The sequence below is a fragment of the Sardina pilchardus genome, chromosome 14 (assembly GCF_963854185.1).
Source record: "Sardina pilchardus chromosome 14, fSarPil1.1, whole genome shotgun sequence".
Taxonomy (NCBI): Eukaryota; Metazoa; Chordata; class Actinopteri; order Clupeiformes; family Clupeidae; genus Sardina; species Sardina pilchardus.
In genome coordinates this window covers 14,697,475-14,717,511 of record NC_085007.1, presented here as the reverse complement: position 1 = coordinate 14,717,511, position 20,037 = coordinate 14,697,475, and the positions used below count along the sequence as shown (strand labels likewise).

At 40.2% G+C, this 20,037-nt stretch overlaps 1 protein-coding gene across 1 annotated transcript; it reads right to left on the bottom strand.

Moving 5' to 3' along the window:
* Positions 1–7,273: 7,273 nt before the first annotated feature.
* bspry (B-box and SPRY domain containing) lies at positions 7,274–16,662 on the bottom strand. The gene is made up of 7 exons (XM_062554967.1): positions 16,052–16,662; positions 15,093–15,191; positions 13,277–13,507; positions 12,589–12,614; positions 12,048–12,172; positions 9,690–9,913; positions 7,274–9,415 (listed from the first exon to the last, which is right to left on the bottom strand). Exons 1-7 carry the CDS (start codon positions 16,430–16,432, stop codon positions 9,104–9,106), a joined length of 1,398 nt encoding a protein of 465 aa, XP_062410951.1. The 5' UTR covers positions 16,433–16,662; the 3' UTR covers positions 7,274–9,103.
* Between the last annotated feature and the right edge of the window lie 3,375 nt (positions 16,663–20,037).

The window sequence follows — 20,037 nt, the reverse complement described above, 5'->3', positions numbered from 1 at the left end:
GTGGTGATGTAGGGCTATTTTGATTCCAAAGGCAAAGGGAAACTTGATCCATGAAATAACTGGCCTTTAAAAATTAAAACATATGTAAAATCTTCCTGCTTCTATGGGAATTTAACATAGGAGTCAAATACTTATGCCCCTGTGTTTTAAGGAAAACATTTATTTATGTGTGTGTGTGTGTGTGTGCCTGCATGTGTGTGCATGTATCTTTATGTGTTTATGCGTGCGTGTGCATAGTGTACAGTCGCTAAATGTACACATATTCATTTATTGTATGGTCCCTCAATTACACAAAACTTATTCAGAGGGTGTCGTAATTTTCTGTGCAGTTTTGAACCTGTCAACCAAAGATACCTGCAATTACAATGCCTCAATTTTGCTTTTTCATTTTTAACTAGGTGGCTCTATACATGAAATGAGTGGTTATGGGATGGGTTGATATGGTCCTTTAAGACCAACATACAAAAAAAGGTGGTCCAACATGTCCAACAAGTTTCGTGCACCCCGGTCCCGGGAATCCTTGACGGACAATTGCGCACGAAAAAAAAAAAAAAAAATCTGACTAAACCTGCGCTGTAGGGCGGTCATAATAATTTTACCAACAAAAATAGCACAAACAATGCACAGTTAAAGTATTAGCCAATTGAATTTAATTTCCCCTTGGGGATCAATAAAGTAGGCTATCTATCTATCTATCTATCTATCTATCTAATACTCACTTACTCTGCCTCACAGGAGAGTCTTACCTACCACTCACAAAACATTTTACAATCAAAGAGGGATGCAGTGGGTGAGACTGGTAAAGTTCCGTTTCTCACAGCGGGGAACATAGAACCCTTTTTCAAAAAAAGGGTCCTATGTTCCCCGGGAGACCTGGGGAACATAGGACCCTTTTTCAGAAAAAGGGTCCTATGATCCCCTGTATGTATTGCAACCGGGGAACATAGGACCCTTTTGGGGAAAAATGGGGAACATAGGACCTTTTTTTTGAAAAAGGGTCCTATGTTCCCCGAGCGGGGAACATAGGACCTGGGGAACATAGGACCCGGGGAACATAGGGATGACCCCCAAAAGACTGATGTTTGCCAATGTTTCTGGTGAATCAATTGCTTCATCATTGTGAGTCAGTTTGTGGTATGTCACTTGCGGTTTATTTCAGTTGCATTAGAGTTTGTCATCCACATCTGGGTGTGAGAGCTTTCTCACCAGAGATAAGTTTTGTTTCACAAGAATTGGCAATAGCTCATCATATTTTGTGAAAGACACACTAACAAAAACTGCCTCCACTGATTTCGAAAAAAAAAAAAAAAAATTATCCAATATGGGTGCTAATTTAGAAAAGATATTTTCAGAATAGCAGAGATGTAATATCTTGTCAAAGCAACACCTATCAGCATATCAAACATATTAACTTATACATAATGAGCTCTTAGATTTGTCTGGCTCCCTGTCACCTTTTCAGATTTTTTAAAAAAGTCTAGAAGGGCTATGCACCAAGTTACATTTTTCAAACTCAAAACAAAGCAGAAACAAGAGGGGAGGGGGAAAGGTGGCAAGTCTACGTAGTGGCGGTGTTCAAGGAGGACTCAATGGGCTCAGGAAATTGGCACCAAATATCCTCTCATATTTCATATCTTGACGTTTCTGTACTGTATGTGACAAATCAAATGTGATGGACCTCAACCTCAAGTATGTAGGCCTAGCTATAATGAGGAAATAGAATAATGTTTATAGATGAGGTGAACTTCTCTCCACAGTGAGATGTTGAAGGAAATGCTACAAGGAAGGGAATTTTGTTTATTTTGTTTACGTTTTATTAAGCCATTTTGACAACCCAGTGATGAGTTAAAAATGACACATCTCCTGAGTGTCAATTTCAACACAGCAATGTGTGGCCAACTGGGTGAAGGACAAATTTTAGCTATCTCAAAAAACAAACAAAATGTGGACCTGCAACATTTTACATTTTTGTTTGTTTGTTTGTTTGTTTTCATTTTTGCCCATTGCTTACACACTAAAAACTAGAAAAGCACTCAGAGGGCGCAAACTTCCGTCAAGCGAAAACATAACTACCTCCTCCAGACGGTGATTTGGATCACTCCCAAAATGTAATCACCTCTTCCTTGGGTCATTTCAGACCTTTCCTGAAAATTTAATCGAAATCCATCCATAACTTTTTGAATTACCTTGCAAACAAACAAACAAACAAGCAAACAGGCAGACAGACAGACAGGCAGACAGACAGACAGACACAGACAGACAGACAGACAGACAGACAGACAGACAAACAAACCCCAATGAAAACATAACCTCCTTGGCAGAGGTAACAAATGCTTAGACCACCTCAATCCCTAAACTTCTTGTAGCATATACCTTAAACACTGTGTAACCATAGCGTTTACACATTTTCTGCTTTGCACAATATTTGTAAAATACAAATAAAAACAGAATGTGATCACGTCTCGTAAACCCATTAGCAGCAAAAAGGACATAAACGTATCAAATGTTGAAAAAGAAAATTTGGACTATTTCTTGGTAAATGTCTTATTTGGCTGTGTGTAGAGTTTTGACATTATGAGCCAATACATTTTGCAAAAAGGTGTGTTCGCAATAAGCAAAACTGTAAGTCTGTGAAAAGTGCCTGGTCGTCCGCTACTGCTTGTCTGGCTGTGCCTATGTCATCTTGGAAATGAGGTCAACACTGCCTTCTGGTGGTAGAAATGGCAATATTTAAGGTGGAATCAAAGCTTAACTCCTGCGCATATTGATTCTTGTTCCAATTTTAGCCTTGTCCAATATGTTGTCTACATATCCTTCCCCTTTCACAGCAAAAAGTCGATACGTGAATACATAGTGCCAATCATGTGATATGAGACAAAGTTGGCAACCAGTCTTACTTTGTCAATTTGGGTGTGTTGAATTCAAATCTGCAATAGGCTATGACAAGCTCAATTTGACCTCTGGTGACCTCTAAAAGTCATTGAACTTTGTGACCGTAAGCGTCCCAGCTGAAACCAGTTTCTCGGAAATGTACTAAATTTATTAATTAAGTTAACAAATTATTCTGTGAGCTTGGAAGGCAGGCAGGGTACTGAGCAGCTTTGCGGCAACTGCATGAATAAGGATGAATTTCTGTTTCTTCGAGGTGCCTTCATCCACTTTATCACCGTTGATGCTGGCAAAATGGACCAAAAGCAGAACCAAGACATCTGTGTTTCTTGAAGACACAACAATGGCAGAGGCTCTTGGTGTAATGGCACCATCCTGGAATCTGCCTCATGTCTAGCCTCCAGCTCTTATATATTAACCTCAAATGTTGAAGTTTCCACCTGCTCTTCAACAGTGAATCCATCAGCAACAACAGCAGTTTTGTTTTGTGGAGCCTGAAGCAACAACTGGTTAGAGAGAAATCTAGCAAGGTCTGCCTTGTTCACTTCACACTTTCCCATTGAATTTGCTCGGCGCGGTCCTGGCCATAGGGTTCTTAATCTTTAATGCAATTTTTGGGGTGCATGGCGGAATCCTGCCCGACTCCTGCCTGCGCAGTCGACTCCGGCGTGATTCCGCGAAGCACTTCAGGACCCTGGTCAGAGACTTCGCCAAACATGCTCTTCTATTATGCTTTTATGTCAAATTTCGGAATGTGAACTAGTGAACCTCAAATGTTGAAGTTTCCACCTGCTCTTCAACAGTGAATCCACCAGCAACAACAGCAGTTTTGTTTTGTGGAGCCTGAAGCAACAACTGGTTAGAGAGAAATCTAGCAAGGTCTGCCTTGTTTTCCTCACTTGCCATAAAGTTCTCCCATTTCAGTGGCAACGGTACATCCCTGTCTTTGATATCCCGCCTAAAGCTTACCTTACACTAACTAGATTTGGGAAAGACTCTTGAAAGATTGTAGTCTTTTAACTAATTCCCCTCACTCAAGCTTTACTCAAAAGACTACAATCTTTCAAGAATCTTTCCCAAATCTTGTCAGTGTAAGGTATGGCATAACTGAGACATGTCCTCTTGCCACGTTTAGTCTGAGTCGGAGTGCCAGACTTTATTGACAGGTTGTAATATCCATCAAAAACAATTAATACACTTGAAATGTTCCCCGCCTGCATGATGGATGTTACAACAGAATCTGCCAGATCTTCAAAGGTTCTGGCTTTCGGAGGCTTACCAAAGGCAACCACATGTGTGCCTGGCCAATAATTAGTGTAAATCTTGCAGGATGAATTATTGCCAACACCACCTTGTCTTGCTGACATTTTTTGTTGTTGTTGTTTGTTTGCTGACATGACATGGCAATCTCTGATCTGGTAAAAATGAAGTCATTGCTTAGTGACCTACCTTGTTCTCAAATACTTAAAAGAGCTGAATTCATTAAGACTAATGAAATGTCAGTACACTGACTCTGAGGACAGTGTTTGAGAGCAAAAGTTCTTCTCTGCCAACGAGACATGCCATAACCTACAAATAGCAGCTACATCTCATAGCCATAGGTTATTATGAGAGGGAGCATATTGTATGTGTGAGGAACCAAGCGCTACTAATCAATTTCATTGTGTTTGTGTTTATGTCAGTTTTGATCCAATTTGACCACTTTGCTATGTTGTCCACCCAAAATGTCTACCACCAGCCCACCCAAATGTAGTAGGCTAAAACCGGCCCTGTTGTCAGGATGTGATCCTTGAAGGTCCTAGATCAGTCCTCAAACTGTGGTACGGGTACCACTGGTGGTACGCGGACTCTCTGGTACTTCGGGAATCTCCGAAATGTTCTATTTCATGAAGACAAAATAGTCATTTCAAATTATATAAATACATATAATGAAAAATCATTAAATTTAAGTTTTCATCTTTCTTGAAAAAAAAAAAAAACCTCCCAATACAAAACAGTGTGTACAATGTAAAATATATTCAAATTGGTCTACGCTACAGTATTTTAATGCTGGTCAGTAGTGGTGTTGGGTTGGGTATTTAGAGAGTCAACTGTTCTACTAGGTGGTACTCATTGTGAAACATTTGAGAATCACTGTCCTATCATTTCTGGGTTACCAACGTTTGCAACATTCTCTGTAAAACAGCTTATACCCCTTGGGTAGTCAATGGCATCACCGGATGTGAGAAAGTACCTTGAGTCATTACAGGTTTTAAAGCGGGCTTTAAGTGAAGAACTGTGCAGTGAATGCCGCAAATGAAGATATGTGATGAAACCACCACAGATCTTGCAAAGTGCAAGAAAGTGATCTGCAAAGTGCAGAGATGTATTTAGTCTTTTGATGTCTTGTGTCTGGTGAACTGATTTGATTTGTGTTGATATTTTGTTAATGCTGTTTTTGCATTATTCATCAATCACCCGAAAGTATTTATTTTGATTGTAACCATACTGCTTATTATATTTACATGGTAGCAATTTGTATGGAAGTGCAACACTCATCGTGGGAACTATTGAATTTTACATTATATTATGTAATATAATAATATATGTAAATAATATTATATACATAATATTATTTTCTCAGTCAACTATTAGTTCAACCTCCACATTTAGTAATTTCTGCGCATCAGTAGCAATTTCTCCTTCCTCTGAACAAATTGCAAATGCTTTTGGACATGTATTGTTGTTTTATAACATTATCATTTGCTTAAGTCATGTCAGTCAAAATTAACTTATGGATGCTGAATAGTCATTCCCAATAAAACTAATAGTCCTCATTTCATTGCTTGAGTCATTACATACAAAATTGTTGAACTAGTTGTCAACTTTTGTCACAATGCTATAGAAGAGCCTATAGGCCTACAGAAAAAATGTGAAACGTACGTATTCAGTGTCTTGTACTCACTTACAGTAGGCCTACTCGATGTGCTTTTAAGGAATGGACTGTTTCATTTTGAGCAAGTGAGGTGCTTTTGCAGGTTATGCACTATTAGCAGTTTGCGCTAATTGTTTTGAGAAATGCACTAACTGCTGTCCATATGTTAATAGTGAAGCACCAACGTGACTGAGAAAAACTGTAACTATTGAGAAAACTATTATCACTATTGATTGTGTTTCTGAATTAATGAGATAAGTAACATGGAATTAACAAACCTTTTCTCTAAAAGAATTGTTCAAACTTTGTTATGGACATGTAATTGTTATTTAATATTGTTTTTTTTTTCAGACGCTTTGGTGAATTTATTTTATGGGGTAGGACTATAGCATGGAAGCATGGAACCAACATAATGTATTTTGACCAACATGACATAAGCAATCGAAAATGTAAAAAATCAGCAGGCATTTGTACACGATCAGTTGCATGGATGTACAACATTTGCTGTTTGTTCAAATCCATGAGAATTGTGCATATGATGTGGACTAGTGCAGATATTGTATGGAGATTGAGTAAGCAGTTTGAGAATGTAATTTCTAATCAGAGAAAGGCGCCAAGGAAACTGAGAAAAACTGTATTTGTGGTGTGTGGTTTTCGACATGAAACCTGTACTGACTCATGATATACTTTCTCATGCTTTCTCATGCCTTCAGTTCTACTCCCGTCTACTGGTTTCTCATGGTACTGAGCTGTACTGCTAGGCTAGAAATCTAGACGCCTCCTAGTGGCAACACATCTAATTTGCTGCTGGGTACTGTACTGCATTTCTCAAAAAAGTATAGTGCAAACTGTAGCCTACCATATAATGTAAAAGCATGCATCTTGCCCAAAATGCTTGTTCTGTCTCAAAAGGAAGTATACGGAACTGTCAGTGCAATCAAAAAGCACAAGTCCTTATGTCATTGTGTCATTGAGATCAAACTGTTTTGTATTGTTGTCAATATGCAGTTTACTCTACATTTCTGATGAACAATGCACAAGGCACCACTATTGTGTAGCATAGCTATTTCAAAACTACACTGTTACACATTAATGTATGTGAGCGTTGATTGCATAAGATATGCTTCAGAGTTTTTACTGCAGGCGGACATAGTATAAAGTCTTTTACAGCATTGCGCAAATGAAAAATGAAAAATGTGGCTCAGTGTACAACTTTCTATACATCCTGACGTTCCTGTCTGTCAGGTCACATATATATATATATATACTAGACAGACTATGACAACTTAGTTATAGCTAGTTCGACACATTTGCAAGTAATGACTCAAGCGATGAAATAAGGCCAATTTGTTGAATACTATTATTCTGTAAGGGACCAGAATAGAGCATTTGGCCAACATGACAAGCAATTGAAAATGTAACAAACTACAGACATTTGTACACAATCAAGTGACTGGATGTAGTAAATGATTATGTTTATGATGGGCACAGGTGAAATGATATGGAGTTTGAACAAGCAGTTTGAAGAATTTCAATTCTGATATGAGAAATGTACCAAAGCCACTGAGGAAAAAAGTAAAATTAGAATAATGTGTAATTAATGTAATTAACACATTTAGAGCAATAATGTCTGGATAATTTGATAATAAAATCATTCATTCAGAAGCTCAGGTCAATAGTAGTAGTCAAATAGTAGTCATAGTCATAGTTTTCTCAATAATTATTCAATAGTTTTCTCAATTAAGGCATTTGCACTTCCATAGAAATTGCTATTTCATAACTACACATAAGCAATACAATCAAAATACATACTTTCAAGTGATTGATTAATGATGCAACAGCATTAAAAGTATATAAATCAGTTTACCAGACACAAACCAAAAAGACCAAATACACCTCTGCACTTTGCAGATCACACATACAGCTTTATTGCACTTATAAGGATTTGGTGGTGGCGATTTCATCACAGATCTGTAGTTGCGGTGTGCAGTTTTCCACCTGAAACCTGTAATGACTTAGCCTGGGTGTTCCCATCCTGCCTTGCGCAGTGATTTCAATCACGCAGCTAAGGTAGTCTGGAAACGAACACCCAAATTTTCGCCTGATGTTGGCGACCAATCACAAAACAGTGGAGAAAGCAAGACCATGATGAGCTATGCACAGACGCATTTGATAGACATCGGTGGCGCCCAATGAACGCATCTGGGCATTTTTTCAAATACGAGAAAATGAACGTCTGGTTGCCAGACAAGGTCTCATTTGAGAAGTGGTAGGCGCTAGACAGGCTAGTGACTCATAATAGCCTCTCAATGCCTTCAAGCAGCACTGACATCTGCTGGTTGTTTTCTTTCATTTTCTTTTCTTTTATTGTCTCATGGTACTGACAGAAAAACTAAAAGGCTTAGTTTCTTAAATAATGCCATTATTAAATAACGTGAAATAAATATACATTTCTATATTTTGCTTTTAGAATAACAGGTGAACATGAGATTTTCTTTTTAGAAAAACAGAATTCATTTTCTCAATGAATTCACAGATTGTTACCACATAAAACATACTTAGTTCTACACAATCATAACTACACCGAATACGCAATAGGCAGTAGGCTACAATCAAAATAAATACTTTCAGGTGATTGATTGATGAATAATGCAAAAACAGCATTAACAAAATATCATCGACACTAATCATTCAGTAATCAACATCATAATCAGCATTAATATGTGTGGCATGCAGGATATATCATGAGTTCCAACATGATTATTCAGTAATCTCTGGTAAGAGTAATGGCTTGAAGTAAAAAAAAAAAAAGAAAGAAAAACATGAACATTGTCAATCAACATGCTAAACACACCGGTGGCTTTAGGGAAATGTAGTCTTCAGTGATGTCTTGCCAACATCTGCAATTTCATATGTACATTGAAAGAGCTATTGGTTATGATTGGTCATTAATCCAAATGCTGGGATGAATCAGCAAGAGAATATGAGAAGTACTGAGTGACTAAAAAGTATTTAAAAAGGTGTGTGTGTGTGTGTGTGTGGTGGTGGGGGGGTACATTTACCTATAGGACAGTTGAGAGTGACAGCAACCAGGTGGAGGAGAGAGATGGGACAGGATTGGGTGGACAACTAGACCCCTATGAGGTCAGGATGTTGCCACATCACAGCTCCCTTCCAGCATAAGCTCACGATTCTTGCACAGCAGCAGCGAAATACTTACAGTATAAGCAGACCTTACATTCTCGTTTTACCATATAAATTGAGCTACGTGTCCATCTTTGTCCACCTGCCCTGCTCTGGTCAATGCAGCAGCGTGACACTGCGGTCAGCGACGGCACACGCCGGCAGCAAGGGGGAGCTAAAGTGGTGACTGACGGCATGCAGGACGCAGTAGGAGTCCGGGTCGTAGAACAGAAGTGTCTGGCTGGGCCAGTCCACCAGTATCCCAACATGCCGGGGTCTCCGGATCACATGGAGAGACGTGTGGCGCCCGGCGTGGCAGAAGGTGAAGTCGCCCTCGTAGTGCGACAGCACCCAGGAGCGGTCGTTGTAGCCCAGCCGCGCACCGTTTCCCGAGCCCTTGCGGTCCATGCTGGCATAGCACACTCCAACCTATAGGGTAGACGGAGGAGAGTGGGAAGAGGAGAAAGGAGGGAGAGGATGTTGTTACCTGGAAAAGTTTTTCCTCATATGCCACTTAGTTTGAAAAAGAAAATAGAAAATCGTTTTTTTTTATGTAAAATAATCAACATGGAAAATAAAACGGTCATGGAATGTACAGTGAACAGTGAAATACAGAGATCTTGAAAAAGAGAGGGAGTGAAAGAAAGAGAACAGAGACAAAAGGGGACAGTGAAGCAATCCTGAAGTGCAAAAAAGGAGAGACCTTGTAGGCAGCACTTTGGCCCACATCCAGCACCCAGCTGTGGGTCTCCGAGGAGATGGCCAGGGTCCCGAGTGCATTGGGCCAGCAGTCGAAGCGGGCCGGGTCGTACGGAGGGGACTGGCGGGCGCGCTTAGGCAGGAAGGTGAGCGTGCATTCATCAGCGGACAGGGAGAGCATGGTACTGACCGAACGCTCCTGGAAACGCAGGTTGGCAGGCCCATGAGCTAGATATAGGATTATAGAGAAGATTCCAGTTAGATTCACGAAAATGATATACTACAAATCTTACAGAGGCCAAATAGTGAAGAGGAAAAATTATAGGAAAAAGAGAGGGAAAGTAAAGTGTCTGAGGGAAAATAATGAGGGAGTTGACGATTTATAGATGGCATGCCATGGAGAGATAAAACGAACAATGTGAACTGTTTTAAAAGTAAATTGGTTGACTCTTGGCCCCCCAAAAATGCACACTCTTAAATTCCATCCTTAACCCTCGCTAAGGTTAATGTACTTGCTGTTTTGTGTTATTTCTCTCATTATGATCTAGGGAAACACCTAAGAGGCCATATCCTGTTGGAAACAGAGGGTGAGCAATAAAACACATTAGATGAGTGGAAAGCCCCTCATTCTAACGTTACTTTAGCAATCATTATTTGATGATTTTATGTTGGACTGGAAGGTCAGTTAGTTTTATTGCATAGTTAGGTGTCATTCACCATCTGCTATTACTGTATGTGATATTGGATAGCCTGTGTTTCTCAGGTTATATAGCCATCATTGGTGACATTTGGGAGTGATATTTTATGATTAAGTAGCTACAGTGTCAATGGTAGATGACCAGTGCTGTTACCATATGCTTTTGCATTCACATTTACTTATTTGTCAGACATATATACCTATATATACATATTTTTAAAATAATAAGGTTTAGTTCAACATAAGCAACTGGAACAGCCGAAACAAAGCAACACGAGTATAAAATCACTGGATAAAGAAGGCTAATCAAGGCTGAAAGGATGAAAGGTATTATCAAAGGTATCACCCATAGATTGAGATCATACCTGTTTCTCCTAAAGGAATCAGAATACATTGACTGGAAAAAATATATTTTGAGATCTTAAGATCTGATAGATAGATAGATACTTTATTGATCCCCGAGGGGAAATTCAAGATCTGAGACCTTGTGAACTTTAAATTGGACAAGAAGAGGTCTATTTCTTAGCTTTGTTTATAGCTGGGGTTCCATTCAGCTAATTCACAAACTGTAAGTGCATCAATAATAATCCGTACCAAAAAAAAAGTGGCCATGTAGTTGTGATGTGTCAAAACGTTAGTCATTTACACCATTAGAGCCTGTGTCCACCAATCGCATCTTTTGCACTGACAACGGCTATTTTCTCTACACATCCTATGAAGCTCAGCGTTCAAGGCAAGCGCTCAGTGCCCTCGGCGGAAAAAAGCCCTCGGCACTGATCGTTTTCTCCCACAGCGCTCAGAGCGCTGAAAGTTGAAATCTACTTTTAGAAACAGCGTTGGACTTGTCAATGTCACTTCTCGATGACCTAATCTTTGTAACCTAGCAACAATAAACACTTGACCGAAGTGCTCTGAAAATGAGATTGAGGGCACTGTCAGCGCAAAAAAGATGTGATTGGTGGACCCTTCAAGTTTGGCCCTTCAAGGAGGCCCTTCAAGTTTGAAAACGTTTTTCATGTGTTCCGGTCCTTCCCTGGGTTCCGTGATCCGAAGTGACCTAGGACCTGGTGCTGATACTGTATTCTAAGCACTTACAGTAAGAGAGGAGTAGTACTATTTGATTAAAGGTATTAAAGGTAGTAATAGTACTACTGCTAGTAGTAATGGTAGTAGTAATAGTACTATTATTAATGTATTAAGGAAGTAGAAGTACTGGAATCAGAATGGCCGGGTTTCCCAAAATTGTTAAGAAGCTCTTAAGTCCTAAGAACTTCTTAGGAGCGTTCTTAGAACATTCTTACAACGCTCCTAAGAAGTTCTTAGCACTTAAGAGCTTCTTAACAATTTTGGGAAACCCAGTCAATATCAGAAGACAGGAATATCACACCACCATGCTGTTGCGATGAGGTATGCAGAGGTATGCGTACCAAGATAGATAGATAATAGATGGCCTACTTAGTAGGTAGACAGATCGACAGACAGATAGATGAAAGAGTGAGAGTGTTAGAGTGTGTGAGAGAGAGGAGGAGGAAGAGGACAGTAAAAACAGTAAAACAATCATGGGTATGGGAGCACTTGATTATCAATGCCATGTTTCATGTTAGCAGCATGTTGGCGAAGATGGGATATGCATGGTATGGTATGCTGTGTAGGCCTCTGACTAACCTGAGGGCCCCAGGAGAAGAGCGCTGGCCCACAGGCCCTGCATGAGTCTGCTGTCGCTGCAGTCTGAGCTGAGATTCAGTTGCTCAGTGTCACGTGGCTCCCCCACTCCCTCGGCCTCCTCCACCCTTAATCACACACACACACACACACACACACACATACACATACACACACACACACATTCACATGCACACACACACATACAGACACACATACACAGACACACACACGCATGCATATCGCACATGAACGCACGTACACACACACACACACACACACACACACACATTCACATGCACACACACACATACAGACACACACACGCATGCATATCGCACATGAACGCACATACACACACACATATATACAGGGACACAGGTACATGGTCAGACAATGTCAGGTGACTTACTCTATCAATGAGTAACTTTTCACAAGCTCAGCATGTGACTTTTCCCTGATGGTGTTTCAATGACAAAAGTCCTTTAATGCCTTAAAAACATTGAATAAATGTAATGCATTCAGCAAAACAATCGTTATTTACCTTTCATTTATTTGTTGACTGGATGTCTGGAAAACAAAACCAATATGATCAATACCACCATTATCATAATTATTCTCATGATTTTCTGGATTGATTTCAAATAAATCATCTTTCAGCACTTTGACATGTAGGTACAAACTACCATGGCATAAACATCAGTTTATGCAGCTTTATTAAACTCTGAATAACCCTTCATCTCTCCTCTAACCCAGACAAATATCCTAATACAAACAATACGTCGACTCTACCCAGTCAAATTTATCATGTACCCTTAGACCAAAGTGAGCGACCATTATGAGATAATCTTGCCAAATGTACTGCCCTCGTTTTCCATTGCTCATTCATTACATATTGTCATGCACACATTTTTGAGTTCTGTCACTGTGTGATATGTAAGGAATCATCCTGACACTACCACATGTACATCTCTCTCTCTCTCTCTCTCTCCAGATTCTGTTCTAGACTTTCCCTTTGTATTTGTGGCAAAAGATGTGCTTTCTTCTATTGTCCTAGGAGCTATGCATATATATATATATATATATATATATATATACACACACACACAGTTTATATACAGTATATATACTGACAATTAACGCTTTCATTCTTGTGAACAACAGCAGTAGTCAAGGCGACATCTACTCAGTATTAATATCTGTGGGAGCTATGAAGTGTCTTGCAGTCTCACCACCAGCTCTGCATCCTGTGAGTTTGTGAGCGTGTGCACCAGGTTGGTGCGCGTGTTCGAGAGCGAGGTGAGGGCCTGGCTCCAGTGAGCGCGCTGCGTGAGCAGACACTGCTCCACGCGCTCCTGCTCTCTCTGCACGGCCTCCAGGAGGTGCTGTTCCTCCTCGTCCAGGGCCTCCCGCACCGCGCTGACCTGGGCCAGCACGCGCTCCCGCGCCGCACTCGCGTCAGCCTGCACACAGTCAGCAGAACCCAGAAGAAATTCAACCAAAGCATAGATATGCAGTACATGCGCGCGCACACACACACATACACAGTGAGCGATGCCAGCCAGCAAGTGTGTGGTAAGTAAAACGCCCTCCGAAAATGGGCATTAAACATCATGTGTTTTTAATTTGTTTGTAGAGAACATTAGTCTATTGAAATGTATTTTGAGATAATTTCATACTTAGAATTTTGAAATTTATTTGTTTTCTCACTCTTGTATATCTATCAATCACAAGCAACTTTGAGTGAGCTTTCTTTTGACTTGAGGTGAAGAAAGATCAAACTAAACAGAATGAGGGAGGCTGCGATGAAAATGTATTGTTTCTATTCTACCATGGTAAGAAGCTGCGTTGTTGAATAAGCTTGCTTGGGTGGGCAGTGGACATCACGGCCAAATTCCTATACGCTTTGTTGTGTAGATGTCCGATTAGAAGACATAACAATGAACGTTCTAACTCCAATCTGATTGGATTTCAGGCATGTAAGAGGCCATACAGCTGTTCAACTCCTCACGAAAGTGGTGGTGAAATCACTATTGGGTATGAGTCTGCCCCTCTCTGCCTCGAGCATATCATGAATCTCTGCTCATGGCAAACTATACTTAGGGGGCTTTCACACCAACAGCAGTTGGTGCGCATCAAACGATCCATTCGAACCAAAAGCTCTTAGTTCGGTTCGTTTTCGTTGGTGTGAAAGCATCAGTCGCTCTCGGGGTCTAAATCAAGCAGACCGAGACCGCCAAAAAGAGGTGGTCTCGGTCCGCTTGACTCCGCACCAAATACCAGACTCTGGTGCGGCCCCTCTGGTCAAACCGCAAACCGTAGGTCAAAATAGTTAGTCAAAATGTACATTAAGCATTTCTTGTTTTAAACTTCAGTATTTATACAGTATTGTTGTATAGGTCATTTCTATTGCTGTTTAACTGTGTATTTTATATGACATCAGTTCCACAGTGTTGTGAGCGTTTTTAAGGAAACCTCCCTTTGACACTTCAGGACATGCGGCGATGACAAGTACCAGCACCCAACTTGCTGTACTTCGTATTGGTAGATGGGCCAGCTAGCAAAGAGGCCTCGTAAGCCAATCCACCAACACAAGGTGCAGCAAACGTGTAGGTTTGAGCCCAGGCCTGTGCAGGGCTGAAGCAGATCAACCCAATAGTTTACATATGCACCGCCACACAAATGCAAATCTAGACAATTTGTGGGCTCCCAAGTGGACATACACACACCCGGACAAATGTCGACAAACTAAAGACTTGTATTATGTTTTATGCCCAGAATGAATAGTGCTTCTGAAATGGCCATCCTTTCTCAAACACATTCTGTTGTTCTGTGAAGTAAGACCATCGTCAGTGCTGTGGGAGGCATCACAAGGCGTTTTATTTGCATGCATTGCACTGGAATTAAAATCCATACAAATTCAAACACACCTAGTCTTAGTCATGAAACACACACACACACACACACACACACACACACACACACACACACACAGTCACACACACACACACACACACACACACACACACACACACACAGAGCTCTTACCTGTATAGCTTTCTCTTTGACAGACAAAGTTTGGCTGATAAAGCGCTCAATCCGTAATGCTTGCATCTGCATCTTCTCACAGATGTCCACAAGCTGATTCTGTACACATGGACAAATGCATTCATTCATTAATAGCTCAGCTATTTATTGACTGATTTATGCACCGCATGTGACATAGCCTGAGACACTGAATGAAGATGAGGCACAATGCTGACAGAAATCCTCATGATTACTAGAAATACTTAGAAGCAATGTTGTCCCTTGCCCCAAATTCTGTTATTCAATACGATGTACAAGAACACTTTGATCTGATAGTGTGAGTGTGGACCATCCATTGATGCTGGAGTACGGTATACACTTAACATTAGGCTACATATTTTCATGAATAGATTTGAAAATGATGGGCATTGTATAGGTCAAAAGGCAGGAATGCTGGGGGGAGCTTGCTTTTCAGCTGAGTAATCCAAAGCATGAGTTCAACATATTTCCTTAAAATGTCAGCATAAACTAGTATTTCCAGTTTTTGTGTGCATATTTGATGCAGTCCTAATGACTATGACATAATCTACCCTCAATGATTTATCATCCATGATCATGACATATATAGCCTATGAATGTGTATTTAATGATAGCCAACCTTCTGACAATGAGGAATACACACATCACATGATCACATACTGTCATGTTTCTGACTTTTTATGTGTCAATGACAAACAGAAGCCTACAGATGTTGCAAAAACCTTGCCTCAGGTTGTCTCAGCCCCTTTGTTGAGAGAATTATGATTAGCCTATATAAAAACAAGCACCAAATATAAAACCTGTTGCAATACGTGCAGCCAATTAATAAGAAACATTGTGATAGTAGTCTAAATGTACGCCCCATCCTCCCTCATTCATCAAAGCTTCTTCAGAAGGATAACAATGTGACTTCTGAAATTATACTGTTAAACATCACTCACCCTCACTGTTGTTGCTTGAGTGCCGAGTGGTGTTACCGTATGACCCTGACACGGTCCCACAATGGCGCAGTGAGAACATATGAGCTTCCCCTCGGAACTACAAAACCAGTCCAACTCAGAGTCGTGGTCAACGCAGGTCATGGAAGAGGGATCTGCGTCGGACTTTGGATTGTTGGTTAATGTTAAAGCAACAGCGTGTCCACTTTCGTCAACGTTATCCGTTCCTCCGTTTAACCGATGGTAAGAAGTGTCTTCTGGTTGTTTTGAGTCTTTTTTCCTCTGATGGCAGGCAGGACTCTCCCGGTCTTCCATGTCGGCCTCTGGCTCGTTATCCTGTAAGGACACTACAGCTAAATCGCAAATTCCTCTGTCCTCAGTCATGCTAAGGTGTGGGACAAGCCTCGTCTTTTTAGATCAAACCGTCGATACAGTGCTACACAACAATGACAGCTTAGTAATGCGCCCTGATCATCGAAGATGTATCCACTTATGAACAATTGACGCAGTGCAGGTGTATAGCCTACCTGTGCCACAGGTGCACAACACGGAAGTTGAGCCCTGTAGCCAGTGTAAAGTGAGTTGATGAGCAGGTAACGCAGCACTGCCTTACTGGGTCGCTAACATCCTGCAAACCCAGTTAAACGACCTGGAAATAATGATTAATCACAAACGAAACGAAGTCCTTACTATTAGGCCTATTTGTAAAAACAGTACATGATTTAAATAGCAACTCAACTTTTTCGAGTGGTTGATTCCCATGATCCTTTGCCACCACATTAAAGTAATCAAACTGCTAATCTGTTTCAACAGGTTTTTTTAATATATATTTTTCCTATTTGACATGTAGCCTAGGCTATTGTTGCCACTAGGCTGAGTCACACTATAACTCTCAGTTGAAACAAATGAGTCATAGTTTCATTATACCGTTGAAAAAATAAAATATAGGCTTAGTTGTCAGGGTGTGCATTTGTATTTGCACTAGAATACCAATGTTGGACCTGGCTTGTGTCTTCAGAACTTTGGCATGTGGTGAATGGTAAACGGAGAATGTCAGAGACCTTTAGGCTATAAATAATTGACTTATTGGTACTCAAATTATGTGTTTACAAATATGTAAGTATATGTAATATAATAGGCCTATATGTATAATATGTCTGTTATAGCAGATTAATTAATAATGTTAAGGCAACTAGATTCTCCAAATGTTTGCCTTATAGTTTGACTGTTTGGGTTGTGTAAGGAAGTTTTATCCCCAGCTTCAGCCACTCCTCTTTTTCCAGACTCTGTTATCCTGGTGTTACCACACTTAAAGCCACGTTAAAAACATTAAGGACATTTTGAAACTGGTTACTAAACCTGACAATAAGCTCAATTTAAGCTTATCCTACACACTTTGAGCTGAACAAACCGTCTTATACTGTGAACAAATGACATCCAATTTACGAATTATACGTAAATCCAGGATCCAATCAATCACAGGCATGTGCAATTGTATGCATTCAACAAGACCAGTTGGTTACTCCCCTGGAAGTGGTAAAATAGAGGATCTTTTCCAGACGGACCTGAAGAAAAAAGTCAGATTTGCTTACAGATTCATGCAGGCTACTAAAAATATTGAGGGGGAAAAAAGCGTGTATCAGCCAAATTCATTATACATTGACTCATTGATGGGTTTCCTTCTGTTTTCTTTTCTTTTTTTACTATTAATTTAATTTCAAAACAATAATGAAGATCTACATTATGAAATAGGCCTATTTTATAGCAAAAAAAAGAAAACAAAATGTTTTACGCAAGATTAGATACCTTTGTCTCTGATGATAACTTTTGCCATTGTCTCATCCAGCTTTAGGTAGTCTAGATACTTGGAATGGTTCTCCAACAGTCTTCAAGGTGTTCCCAGCATTGAGCATGTTAGCTGCTTTTCTGTCTTATTAAAAAGCTTCATGACAACTGAGAATATAATAATCATAATCATAATCATGATCATACTCATAATCATAAAGTGTGCAAAGCTGAAGTAGAACATTAAACAATTTCTTTATCATAGTTCACACTTTTGTAATAGTTGTAATCTCTTCATGGAGAGGGGTAAATCAATAAATAAATACCGACACACACACACACACACACACACACACACATGCGTGCGCACACACACGCACACGCACGCACACACACACACACACACACACACACACACACACACACACACACACACACAAAACTTTCTGGTACTCACAGACACTTGATGGTTTTATTTTGCCTCGCCAGTGTCTCTAAGCTTCTGATTTCAAGGTGATTCTAAAAGCAAACAGATTTTGCAAGAATACAAAGATACTATAGGAGGTTTATTTGTCACATACATAAATACTAACGTAAAACATGTAGTGACATTTTGTTTGATGTTCAGCTTTTTCTGTGTGAGTGTGAAGAAAGAAAGATCAAGAAATATTTTAATAATAGAGAATCAAATGTAGTGTGTGTGTAGCCTACAGTCCATGTGCAAGTGTGTATAAAGCCCAACGCCCACCAGACACGCCGTTCAGCGGTGTTCGGCAGTCTGGGCTTGACGCGCAGGATTTTAGAATAGTTTTCTATCTCTGTGCGGCTGCTGCGCGGCAGACGTTTCCAGTGGGCTTTGCTCCATTGAAAACAATGGAGTTCTAATTTTTTTCGTGGGGCGGCGCGCCGCGTACGTGTCTGGTGGGCGTTGGGCTTAAGTGTAAGCGCAGTTTATTTATTCTCATGCTTGTTCAGGATACAGATGGCTTGAGGAAAGAAGCTCCCCCTCAGTCTCGCTGTTCTTGTAGCAGAGACGTTTGTCTGACCTCAGTGTTGTGAAAGGTCCATGGTCAGGATGTGAGGGGTCCTTAACGATACTTTGGGCCTTGTGTGTACTCTTTTCTAGGTATCCTGCAGGGTAGGCCAGATTGCACCACCGGCAGTTCGCACCACTCTCTGTAAGGCACTGCAGTCATGGGCTGTACAGTTCCCATATATACCAAGTGATGATGCTACTTGTCAGGACACTCTCCACAGCTGAGGAGTGAAAGGCCTTCAAGGCAAGGCAAGGCAAGGCAATTTATTTATATAGCGCATTTCATACCCCTGGTAGACACAATGTGCTTTACACAGTTAAGGCATTACCTCAAATAAAATGTAGCCTATAACACATATCACATAGAACATATCACAGTAATAAAACACACCACTAATAATAATAAGAAGAAAGAAAGATTAAAATGATGAATAAAACTAGGTAAAAGTCATGAAAAATAAAAATCATAAAACCAATAAAAAGAGGCTAATAAAATTAGGTAAAAGTCATTAGACATGAAAATAAAAATCATAAAACCAATAAAAAGAGGCTTAATAGCTTAAAACAAAGTAAGAAATAGGGATAAAACCAAAACTAAAAAAAAAGAAATAAAAATCAATTAAAAACAGGCTGGAAACGCTATAGAAAAGAGGGTGGTTTTCAATTGGGTTTTAAAATTGGCAATGGTTGGGGCATTCTTAATGTGATCAGGCAGTCTGTTCCATATCTGGACGGCATAATAACTAAAAGCAGCTTCCCCCTGTTTGGAGTGAGTAGAGGGTGTGCATAATAACTGTCTTTTCTCTGATCTAAGATGTCTGAAGGGGGTGTAAAAAGTAAACATGTCTGATATGTATGTTGGCCCCATCCCATGTAATGCTTTAAAAACCAATAGCAATACTTTAAAATCTATTCTAAAAGTAACGGGCAGCCAATGCAAGGACTTAAGAATAGGGGTGATATGTTCTCTTCTGCTTGTCTTTGTTAGGACTCGTGCTGCAGCATTTTGGACTAGCTGAAGTTGTCTGACAGTCTTTTTTGGGAGTCCTGTGAAGAGACCGTTACAGTAGTCTAGTCGACTTGAAATAAAAGCATGGACAAGCTTTTCCAGGTCAGACTGGGACATGAGGTCTCTCAACTTGGCAATGTTTTTTAGGTGATAAAAAGA